At 39.7% G+C, this 12,894-nt stretch overlaps 1 protein-coding gene across 4 annotated transcripts in view; it reads left to right on the forward strand.

The window, feature by feature from the left end:
• KLHL13 (kelch like family member 13) overlaps positions 1 to 12,894 on the forward strand; it is a 368,477-nt gene that overhangs the window by 149,238 nt on the left and 206,345 nt on the right. For all 4 annotated transcript variants that reach the window (XM_069212540.1, XM_069212539.1, XM_069212538.1 and 1 more), the window contains one exon: positions 4,896 to 5,037. In XM_069212540.1, coding sequence (XP_069068641.1) covers positions 4,924 to 5,037 — 114 coding nt within the window. In that variant the 5' untranslated portion in view covers positions 4,896 to 4,923. The remainder of the gene's footprint in view (positions 1 to 4,895; positions 5,038 to 12,894) is intronic.

The following is a 12,894-nucleotide window of genomic DNA, read 5'->3' on the forward strand; positions in this document are numbered from 1 at the left end:
TTGTGATTATTTTAACCATGCCAAAAGGGGCCCTAAAGAAAATTGTGAGGGTACCCTCTTAGACAGTTTCAAAAGCTTTCTGTGTGGATCCCTCTTGAAAAAAAAAAATAATAAAAAAAAAAAAAAAAAAAATCTTTAGCCCTTAGTGTTAGTCTGCACCAGGGTGTGTTAACAGCCCTATGATGAAGCTTGCCACTATCTAGTGGGTGAGGGCATTTTTAAAAACTCTCTGTGCTTTCCACTTAGGGTTTCTTCCCTGTTAGTCTATATCAAATTATTTGTACTTTATCCTTTTCCACATGTATAAGCTGTGCTTAGGGACCTTACTCAGGATGCCTGCTGGTCTGAGAGTGTTGGGTTCCAGACAGGAGGTGCAGACAGCCCTTGTTAACATAACCTTCGCAGGAGAGTCACTCTTCAGACATTAGTTTACATCTCCTTCCAAAGAGTGAAAAAGTATAGTGACACAGAGACATCGTGGGCATCCTGCACACCAGCAAGTGAATCTGCACCACAGGACCTCTGCCACTCAACAGCGGTAGGGGTCAGAATCCGAGGATTCCTAATAATAGTCAACATGATCTAACATGTATATTGCATGAAATTGCTAAAACACCACCTGATATAAAACCAAGGGTGAGGCACCAAAGCATCAAGGACACTAATGGCAGATCTGCCAAAATTAAAGGCTACACAAACGGTACCAATCTCAGAAAGCAGACAGGGAGTTAACTCTGCATATGCCCTAGTACAGATTTGTAATTAAGGCCCATCCTGAATCTCAGGACTCTCAACTCATACATAAAAGCAAAGAAATTTCAAACGCTGCAGAAGGTTATTCCACTCTTCAGAAACGGGTACTGCATGATAAATGTGGACCTCAAGGATGTATTGTTATGTGGGCCAATGAACAAAAACAATTTGTAAGATTTGTAGTAGACAAAGCCCATTGCCAGTACATAGTATTGCCTTTTAGGATAAAATCGGCATCACAGGTCTTCTCAAAATGCCTAGTTGTCATAGCTGCCCACCTGCGAAGAAGGGGGCTTCACGTCTACCCTACCTGGACAACTGGCTTTTAAAGGCGGTCATACCAGCAGTGCAAGGACAGCACACACACAAGAATACAAACACTACACAAACTTGATTTCTCTATCAACTTATAAAAGTCATCCACGAAAGCAGAAAAACAAAACAAAATAACTTCTTGAGTGTCACACTGGACTCAACTGGAGAAAGCCTTCCTGATACTGAAAAGAGTACAGACAATGACAGAACAGGATTGGCTTTAATAGAAGAGGAGAGCTCTGATAGTGAGAATGGAGGGGAAGCTCAAGGGTATGATGGCAGCATGCAAAGCTTTGATACAGATGCCAGGCTCCACATGAGACCACTTACTGAGTGGTTGCAGAGATGCTAGTCACAAGTGACTGGGAGTTTAGAAGATATGATGGTTTCTAACAGGAAAGCTACACAAGGAAATAGAATGGTTAAACAGCAACAATATCACAGTAGGCAGCCCTTTCAGGAATCCAGCTCCCACAGTGACCATCACAATGGATGCATCTCACACAGGATGAGTAGTACACATGAGCAGAATGAACACTAGAGGCCTGTGGAGCCGGAGAGGGGCAGTCAAACAAGTAGCTGTCCTGCAACTCAAGACAGTATGCCTAACCCTTAAAATAAAAGCCTTCCAATTTCAAATCAGGGAAGGCGTTAGAGATAGACCCTGACAACACTACAATCATGTTATTCCTCATAAAACAGGGGGATAAGGTCCCCTGACTATCCACCCTAGCAAAGGAGATTTGGACATGGGCATTTCAGAGGAACCTAACGCTGGTGGCAACCTACCTGCTGGAAGCGAGGAACACAAAAGTCGCAGAAAATACAGCACATCCCACAAATATGAACTAAACTAGCAAGTGCTACAGTAGGTCTTCAACAAATGGGGAAGCTCACAGGTGGACAGGTAACCAAGACACCAATCGCTGGGGAATGCCCTCTCAATAGAATAGTCAGGGAAATTTAAATATGCTTTTCCACCAATTTCCTTGGGCCCGCTCCTACTATAGATTCAAGAAGACAAGCATGACTCTCATACTCGTATCACTGCAGTGGTCCAGACAAAACTAGTTCTTTGAAATAGTAAAACTTACACAGAGAAGCGTGAGACCACTAATGACATGCCAAGTCATTCTAACCAAGCAGTTGGGGGAAGTAGCACGGCTGCAAAAGAGAAACCCATAATTTGGACACCTCCAGCTGCCAAAAAGAACCTTGAAGGTATTGAGAGAACCAAGAAGACAAACAACTCAGAAGGGTTACAAAAAACAAAAAAAAGATATATGGAACGTTTTGAAAATGGTGCACCGAAGACAGTGGCTCACAGAACACATCGGAGGGCTCCACAGTTGTGAAATGCCACACATACCTGTTGGACAAAGAATCATTTTAAGCCACTGTAAAGGTACACCTGGTGGCTATTGTGGTGCTCAAGAGTGGTGCGTTAGGAAAAGGTTTCTTTCAGACACCAGTGATCAAAAGGTTTCTGGAAGGATCAAAAAGAGTAGCTCCTCATAGAACACCAATCCCTCTATGGAATCTCAGTCTGGTACTTGCACCACTGATGAAACCACCTTTTGAACCCATACACAGCACTGGTCTAAAACTCCTCACTTGGAACTGTATTCCTACTTGCCATAACATAAACTACGCAAAGTGAGTGTACAACAAGCACTAATGGTGCAGGAACTATACATTAGAATTTAAAAAGGCAGGAAAGTCATAAGAACTAATTCTAAATTCCTGCTCAAAGTTCTGTCACACTTTCATGTCAGCCAAATTACCTAAAGTCACTAGCAGAATGTGCCCTCTGTGTGCTGGACATCAGGAGGGAAGTGATTTACTACTTGATGGAAATGAAATCAATCAGGAGCAGCAATCAGTTTTTAGTCTCTTTCGCAGCAGCAACTAAAGGGTTACCAGTGGCCTAAGGAACTACAGCAAGATGAACAGTCCATACAATACAAAGGTGTCAAACAGCAGCAGGAGTTGCAGTAGCAGGAAGACCATGGGTGTGCTCCTCAGAGGGGCTTTCTATTGAATGTCTCGATGAGCAATATTTGCATGGCAGCGACACGGTCCTCTGTGATATATTCATAAAATACTACTGTAGACATTCAGGCAAGCAAAGATGCACAGGTGGGACAGAAAGTACTTCCAGCTGTTTACAAATTCACACTCATTTTCTACCCAAACCCATACAGAAGAGAGGAACACCTCACCACATAATTTATGCACAACATGTTAATCCAGAAAGTCACATTGGAAAAAGAAATGGTTACTTACCTGTAGGAGTAGTTTTGCAGCTCAAAGACTTTCTGGATTAACATATGACCCCTCCACCTTCACCAGAAAACGAGTGCAGACTTTGGCAAAGGGGAGAACAGGACAGTTAAAACTGCACTAGAGAAGCTATATACACACAAGGATGCTGGATAAAAAGAATCTGAAGATGACCCTTCAGTGGAGCTTCCAGAGTGTGTGCGCCATGTCTTGCATTATGGGGGGAAGGACACTCCTCCAAATGATAAACAACAATGCTTACCAACAGAAAAAAAAGTTGGAGAAAATAATCATTTTTATACCCAACCACCAGATGGTGGAATAATGCACAGGTTGTGAATCCAGAAAGTGTTGAAACTGCAAAGCTACTGCTACCGATAAGTAACCATTTCTTTCTCGCTTTGTTGTTTGGGTCTCTGTTGGATTGAGCCCATGCATTGCTTACCATTGATGCTTTTACAGTTTCTTTGATAGCCATTTCTTCGTACGTGGGAGTGAGACGCAGGCGCAGCACATCCTCCCCACCTTAACATCTTTCTTTCCTTGCAAGCTGGCTTTAAGGGCAAATGCTCCATACCTTCCAAAGGTCGTGAAGTTGTCCCCTGTTGATCAGTCTTCTCACCCCGCGTACATTTTTCTCTCTGCCTCATTTTACTCTGGAGAAGGAGAGTCTTCGCCTTTCAGATATTAGTAGAGCTGCTAAAGAGACAGGACTGTGGAATTACAGTCTGATGATTAGCAATTCATAGTCCATGTTGGTGCAAAAAAAGTAAAGTTGCCAGAAGCGAGCACTGTACAGACGCATTGCACTTTGCAGTATGATTTTCTAGGCCCATGCGAGGAAAGGTCCCCTTGAAGGTATCTCGCCCATTCCACTAGTACGAAAGCATCTTCTTCAGGCTTGGCCAGATGTGCCTTCGTTTCTGACATATGCCTAGTATCATGTAGGTTTCGTAGTACATCTTTAACAAGCACTACTGCTTAGATTCTGAAGTCTGCAGAGATGTCTGTTTTGCAAGGTCTGTGCAGCTGGATTGTGCGGTGCGACCATCTCCTAAGACCCGTCACCTGGGAGGGGCATTACTGTGGTATTGATTCCAAAGGTGAAGAATGTGCACGCAGAAGTGTCAAGCAGAACAATCTATGGACCTTTTGGTGGATACTCATGTCAGCCTGAAGCTTCCTGACCGATCTTGTCCACCTCCCCATTCTAGAGAGGTGTTTTAGTTTTTATGAGTGTAAACTGACATTGATGCAGTCGAGTGCCTTTTAGTGGCACAGGAGAGTGGTTATAACGTTTCTGCATCCAATCTGACACCTGGGGAGTTTCAAAAGGTTAGGAAAAATAGAGCATCCACCACAAAAAGGTCATTACCATAGGTAACTTGTTTGTTAGTTTGATAATACTGAGGCTTAAAAAGTCTGTCTGCTTGGTGAAGTGTCTGAAGTCTCTAGAATGTTACAGTATTTACATTTGATAAAGTATCATAGATTGAAAGTTCAAGAGGCTTATTGTTTTTTTATTTATTTTTAATTTTGTTTAGATCTTTAGTAGAAGAGGACGACCCTCACATGAAAGTGTCTCTTGGGAGCAGCGATATGGGAGTGTCTGCCCATCTACAGTCTTCAAAGACCGGAACAACACGTTTTTTTACCAGCAATACGCACAGTTCTGTAGTGCTACAGGTAAAAATGAAAATTGTATTTGTTAAATTGATCCAGTTTGAGTGCTTCTCTTGTACCTTACCATAACTGGTTAGATTTACAACCCGGTCTAGCAGTATCTATTGCAACAGTTGTGACTGACCTGAACAGATCACCTCAGTGTGTGAACAATTTCTTGTTTGTTTTTAGCAAATAGACAAGACAGTCAACCTTGGTTTCAGCAGCCATTGACAAGTGCAATAATTAGCAAAGAACACTCATTAAATGAACTACACAGTGGTTTAAGTGACTAGTGCATTTTTAGTGTAACAAGGTGATAAAAAGAATGCTTACATTAGTCTCAGGAATATGTGATCACTGGGGTCAAATACAATGTTTTTCGTGCCAACTTTCTGCATTCGGGAGACATTGGCCATGTGCAAATTAGTTGTGTCCTGCTCCAGTAGGATTAGTCAGACACAAACTGCCTGGCCAGATCCCCTCCAGAACAAGAACACAAGCACACCCAGAAGCGGGTCAGCTGAAGTTGGAGAAAAGTTGCTGTACCACACTAATTTAATTGTTGTTATGCACTAAAATATATAGGTTGATTGACTGACATTCCGTTTTTCAGGCGATCTGTTGCATGGAAGGCTTAAATAAGCTTCAATTTGATTCTGGCCTAACTTTGCCTAGAGGTCTTCATCAGAGAAAATTACATATAATATGTAACAAAGTGGAACTCTAAAATACCACGCAGGAGAGAAAGGTAGCGGAGTTTCCTTTCTTGAAGACTTCAGCCACCAGCTTCACAGTAACTGTCACTGCAGATTCCAAGTCTCACAACTACAGGATGCTCTATTGACTCTCCCTACTGAAGCTATATATGTAATGAAAGCTTCTTAATGTATTTTGGTCAGTTAATCAAACAGCCAAAACCTTTGGTTGAATACATGAGGGAGATGACTCTCAGGTTTGTTCACAGAATAAAATGTTATCTCCAACTAAAGCGGCACTAATGCAGTGTTTCAGTAATAATTCTTTGGGACATGACTTTTTATGTATTTATTTTTTAAATAGATGAGCCTTTGCTCAATCCAGCGCTGACAAGTTGATACTGGTCCTTCTGCTCTTCCCGTTCAAACCTGTAGATGGTACTATGGTAAATTATTTTCAGATTCAACTTGAAACCAGTCAACTGCTTAGTACCCTACAATCAGTAGTTAGGCTGAGGAGAGAAGCTAAATCAAGCTTAATATGCAGCTGACTGATGGCATCGGCACGTTGTTCCTTTTGAATATATCAATGGCATTCTCACTATGCTGCAAAAGTAGATAGTATTACTTTAATATATTATTAGGCTATCTTAACTACTTCCTAATGGAACTGAAGGCACCAATGAAAACATCACCCAGAGCTATTCATGTTCAAGTGATGTTGGCATACGTGCACATAATCGGATCTCAAGGTAGGTTTCAGGGCGTTCAAAGATATGGGGCCCTGTGCTCCCAGGAATCTGCTTACCTGTTTTATGTTCTTGAATGATGGTTGATAACTTAGGTGGGTGGAAGATAACTAGAGTTCCTGGCTGGAGCATAGTGAGGAGCCAATTTTTGCAGATAGTCTTGGTCTTTTTTCCAGTAGGTTTTGTGGATGGTACAGATGTCTGCTTCCTTAAAAAACCATTAGATTGATTTTAACGTGAGTTCGATGTTGACAATAGTGTAGCAATATCGGGCAGGCTGGGTTTGTAGCTTTTAACATTTAGCAATTGGTTTCTTGGGGAGACCAATATAGTTGACGTTGCAGTAGACAGATTTTCCATAACAAGAGCTCTGGTCATTGCAGCACAGTGGATGCTTTATACAGGAGGGAGGATTTTGTGTAGTCTGGATGGCGTGAAAGTGTATAGCTGTGATGGCTCTAAGGACTTGGAAGTGTGAACAAAAGTTTGTAGTCAAAAATGTATTCCTAGATCCCTGGCTTTGTGAACAAAGGTTCAGAGTTAAAATGTATCCCTAGGTTCCTGGCTGTTTTTGTGGGGAAATTCCAAGGCTTGTGGTCAGTCAAACGTTGGTGGGACAGGCTTAGTTTCTCCTACTACATGGATGCCAGTTTTGACTCCCTTCATACAAACGAGGTCAAAGCATATTTTCATCCTACAGCACAAGGACTGGAAAGAACAGTGTGATGTAATAGACACTGGCGCATAATAGGGGTGCATCATGAATACTGAAGTAAACAAGAAGTGCATTGAACTGATGATCCATAGCTGATGACCCTCAGAGATCACAGGGAGTTAAACCGCATCAATTTTGGACAAAGGTCCTCTGGGATGCTTTTCATCGAGGAATCAGTTGCATCAGCTTAACATTGGAAGGTGGTTGTTTGTTGATTTAGGATTTCAGTAAGTTGAATATCTATCTATCTATCTACCCTACTGGCGGTTGCCAGTAGTTTTTTTTAGTTGGGACCTGGTTTCCATATGAAAAGCACTGTTTGTTTTGTCAATACCTTTGGGTCATTTGACTAATTCTCACTAAATTTTCAAAACTAGTTTTCCATTCACTTCAGCCTCTGTTTTGAAAGTTTTGGAGTGCTTCATCAAGCAGGTTCTGATAAAAAAAAAAAAAAAAAGGGGGGGGTCCCAAAACACGTTGGCCTACATCTAACCGCACCACGCATGACCCAAGGTGTTGTGCGCGGCAGGGGTTGGATTGGTGTAAGGTGATTTAATATTACTGAACATTAAAAAAATAAATAAATAGAAATTCACTGAAAGAAACACAGGTTACAGGGACGTTATAGTTAGGCTGAAACTTAACATGTACAAAACCATGGAAATTCATCAGTTATAACGTGCACACTCGCCATGCACTGCTAATTTTACCCCACGTTTTACATCAGTCATGACATCTTCTATAACATCCCTGATAATATCACCACAACATTTACCATTTAATTATTGATTACAAAACTGTGCATGGCGAGCGTGTGAGTTATAGCTACCTTAGGGCATTAGTTATAGTTTCTTGCGACCAGTATAACTAGAACAACTGATTTTTAATGGTTTGTGTAAAATATCAGTTCAACTATAAAGTTCCCTGAAAATGTGTATATATATATATAGTGTGTGTGTGTGTATTTATGTATATATATATGTGTGTGTGTATATATAGATATCTAGATATATAGATATGTATATATAGATATATAGATATGTATATATATATAGATATGTATATATATATATATAGATATGTATATGTAGATATAGATATGTGTGTGTATATATATATATATATATTCTTTACCCAGTGAGCCTGCTTCACTCTGCAATTTGTTCTTCGAGCAATCCCAGGAAATGGCACAAATCCGGTATGACTTATTGCTTTTTTTTTTAGAAAGAATTTATTGTTTCATAACAATGAAAGTGCAATGTGCGAGGTGCCACCTGAAAAAATGGCCTATGCATTTCAGCAGAAGCCTTCGACTGGGCCATCCCATAGTGCAGTGCAAAACATATATTTAAAGGAGCACACTCCTTTTGTCTACACCTCCTCCATAAAGGTACATACACATAAAGAGGACCATGATGTCATATGTAACTTTCCTTTTTCCCAAATCCTCAAAACATTTGCAGGGTCTCTCAATGCAGTATTTCTATATCTTTTTCAATAGGGTGCTTCACTTCGGAAATATTTTCACAAATTTACAAGTGAACTTGTTCACTTAAAAAATGGCCATCTTTTTCCACTTAGAGTGTTCCCTTATTTAAAAAAAATACGTTCCTGTTCATCACAATATTTATTTTTTGTCAAAGTGCCTTTGTCGATAAAGTTATTTTTTGGGGAGCATATATCTCCGCAAATTTTACTCAATAAATGGCTAATTTTCATAATTCACTTTACAATAAAATATTGGTATTTCTGTTGTCTTTTCATCATTTTAACTCATTAATAACATTAAAATGGCGTATTTAACATAGTTTCTTATTTTTGTTTTCACAAGTTTCCACTCTTCAATAATATGCCTTTCAATCAATAAAGTGTATTTTTTTCTTCGATAAAGTGCATTTTTTTGGTGCGCATATCTCCACATATTTTACCCTATGGCTCGCTTAGTCTCATAATTCACTCTACATTCGCATAATTTTAACTCAGTAACAGTAAATGGCATATTTAACTTATTCACATTTTTTAAAAATATATTTTCACACGTTTCCACTCCTTCGATAACGTGTTTGCATAATTTGTAAAGGGACATAAGTCATTGGCTCGCATAATTAAATTACAATCCTGGTAAAGTACCCAAGACTCCCTCCACCTTCCAATCAACCGTTATCTTCGTAAGTGAGAGCCATATACTGATTTTCTTACATTTCCAATAGAATACCCCCCAGTTTATCCTGCATTGATTCTCCATGTGTTGAGAAGCACAGAATGAAATACAATATGTATTTTTTCTCTCTAAATATTTTGTCCAGTCCAACTATCTATTTACAAATGGACATAACGTTGTGCACCCGTTTTCAAGCCCCAAGGTATCTCAATTCCAATCATCATAATCCATCTGGATCCTGCTCTTCTAAGGGTCAATTTTCGATCTCCACCTCTAATGTTGAGCTTTACGTGATGAATGCCAGTGTATCGAACATTGTCACAATCACCAGCATGATTTCCCATATGTGCTTGGCGAGAACATACGAATAATCTCCATTTGAAATAGCTCTTAAGTGTTGTAATATACGTAATTTCAATTTGTTTACAGTGCTACCTATATATTTTTTTCATACTGACGTTCTAGAATATAAACAACAAATGATTTTTTTATATGTTATCCGTTCCTTAATCCTCTTCATGGACCCAGCGACACATTTCAGTTCTGGCATGTTTTTGCCAGATCGGCAAGCTTTACATTTGACACATTAAAAGAAGCTTTCTATTTGGAGGCAAGTTTTTATCCTACTCCTGTGTGAGGGTAGAAAGCTTCTAATCAGCAAATCACTTAAGGATGGACTTTTTCTGTAAGTGATCCTTGGATGTTCAGTCACCTGTTTTCTGATTTCTTCATCTTTCTTTATAACCCTCCAGTTTTTCATTTCGGCAATTTTGATTTCTTTATGTGATCGACTGTAGTCCATAATATATCTGATAGTTTGAGCCTGATCATTTTTCTTGTCTCTTGTATTCTTTGTAACCAATAAATCATCTGTCTTCTTTCATAGCTCTTTTCATAGCATCTTCCAACACAGATATCGGATACCCCCTCCTAATGAATCTCTCATACATCTCAATTCCCTGTGACTTAAATTCACTCAGTTCAGAGCAGTTTCTTCTAGCTCTTGAAAATTCTCCACAGAGTGCACTCCATTTAAGCGCTTTGGAATGTGAACTGTTGGCAAATAAGATGCTATTACAGCTGGTTGGTTTGCGATATAATTTTGTGCAGGAGGTCACTCTTTCTGGATTCATTTCAAATGTGAATTGCAGTCCCAATGGGTTGTTTTTCAATGAGTTCAGGAACAGCTCTAATTCATTTCTCTCCCCTTCTCAGATAAGGAATAAATCATCAATGAACCCATAGAACCACCTTATTGAGGGTCTCAGTATTTTCTTCTGTCCATATACATTCTGCTTCCCAGTGGCCCATCGTTAGGTTACCATAAGTGGGAGCGAAAGATATTCCCACCCTTTCTTCTGAATAGGATGATTGCCATTGAAAATGAAAATATTATTGGTAAGACAAAACTCCATCATTTCTAACAGCATTTGTGTGTGCTCTAATGGATTCAACAATCTACTACGTAGAAAATATGCACAAGCTTTCAGACCATCCGCGTGTTTAATTGAAGTACATAATGATACAACATCTACTGTTGCCATTATGTATTCATGTTTCCACGGTATGCCGTTGATCCGACTTAGGAAATCCATGGAGTCTCTAATGTGAGATGGAAGCGCTGTCACATATGAAATGAAAAAAAAAAAAAAAACTAAAAATCTTGATGCGTTTTCCAATAATGAGTCACAGTAACTAATTATCGGACGTCCTGGAGGATTCTTCATACTTTTATGTATCTTTGGTAGTACATATATCGTTGGTGTTGTGGGATGGCTCTTTCTAATGTACATTAATTCCTCATCTTCCAAAAGGCTTTTGTCATGCCAGTTGTTCAATTTCATATGGAAATCTCCCATAATTCCTTTCATGGGGTCTTCTCTCAATTGCTCATAATTATCTTGAATTGATAATTGTCTGTTGATCTGAATATATCTACTGCAATCCATCACTACTATGTTCCCTCCTTTGTATGAGGCTTTTATCACAATGTTTTTGTCCTTTTGTAAATCTTGCAATGCCACCAATCATATTTGTAACGTGACTTGAATGTGTTTGTTTCTCTGTTGTTGTGTACCCATTTTAGTTATATCTCCGTGCCCCCGTTATTTTAACACACTAGGCTGCTGTGCACTTTAACCTAGATATATTTTATTCAGCCTCGTTTTATTATTGTTACAGTAACTGTTTTTACGGTCTTGTTTTATTTCCGTCTATCTAACTGTTTTTGCCTAGGCCAGCACTCTGTTCTCAAACAAGACATTCTTGATCACTCTGTGCTTCTTCCAAGGCTACAGCACGGTACATTGACGGTGAACGTGGTAGGAGTTTAGTCTCCAACATTCGTAGAAAATACACATCCTTACGTAGGGACATTTTCTCAGAACATCAGCTGTTATTATAAAAACACTTCCTTGTCTGTTACATGTTAGAGGGAGATTCCAGCCAGGGAACCATGACTGTATGCTGATTGCCAAATGCTTCGCTACAGATGCTAACGCAGACCGCAGGCCTTTGCTCAGGTATGGGGGTTGATGTCTTCCCAGGGGAACCTGAAGGGCAAATTTAGAGCTTAACATGCTGTGCTCTATCCTAAGCCTAGGTAGGAATTAGTCCATTGATTATAGTGACAATATGATAGCATTGTTTTTATGCCTCACTCTCCTAGTCACAATTCTAATATTGTCATGTTGTGTCGCCCTGGTTATTTCTGCTCATGCTTTGCTATCTAAGATGCAGTTCTATTGAACTAATTACTGAAACATATACTGCCTCTGTATGTCATTTATATATGAGATTTAACTGTGGATGAGAGAACCGGATGAGACCTGAGTGACCACGACTTCCCTGAGAAGCCAAGTATGTTATGCGCTCGGCTGCCCAGTCATCCCTATCCCTGGATGGAGATAAGGCACTGCTAGTTAGCCGGAGCAAAACCCAGATTGGAGCGACAGGTGTCACCCGCAGTGGGTTAGACTTAGTCTCCCACACTGCGGATGATTCTGCTGCTCAAAATCCAGTAGTCTAATTAGAATAATGAGAGCCTACGCGACACCCTTTTAGTGCTATCTCTCAGATCGTCAGCCATTAATTCTTGAAACAAGTCCATCTTATTGCCCGATGGTAGTTGTGGGCAAAATTTGGATTTTAATTTGAACCACTCATTCCAGGTTTGTTGGTTACTATTCCCATCTTTCTACAAAATTGCAAATCAGATGATCCCTCTTCATTCAAAGTTGTCGTCATACCGGACTCTTGTTTCAAGTCCCATAAGCCCTGTAATGGTGCTATATCCCCTGATGTTAAGCTTGACGTAGGTCGGAATAATCCTAGATATATGTCTGTAGATGGATTGTTCGCAAAATATTTCTTTAATTTCAATTTCCTGCAGAATTTATATAAATTAATCCTTGATGTTGCCAGGTCCATTTCTGCACTTGGACAAAATGTCAAGCCTTTATTCAACAGTTTGATGTGTTTATCATTAAGGACTTTTGAGGACAGATTGATCACCAGGTTATCAGTTAAGCCTGATTTCATTTTCGTCTACTTCTGTTT

This window comes from Pleurodeles waltl, chromosome 2_1 (assembly GCF_031143425.1).
Source record: "Pleurodeles waltl isolate 20211129_DDA chromosome 2_1, aPleWal1.hap1.20221129, whole genome shotgun sequence".
NCBI lineage: Eukaryota > Metazoa > Chordata > Amphibia > Caudata > Salamandridae > Pleurodeles > Pleurodeles waltl.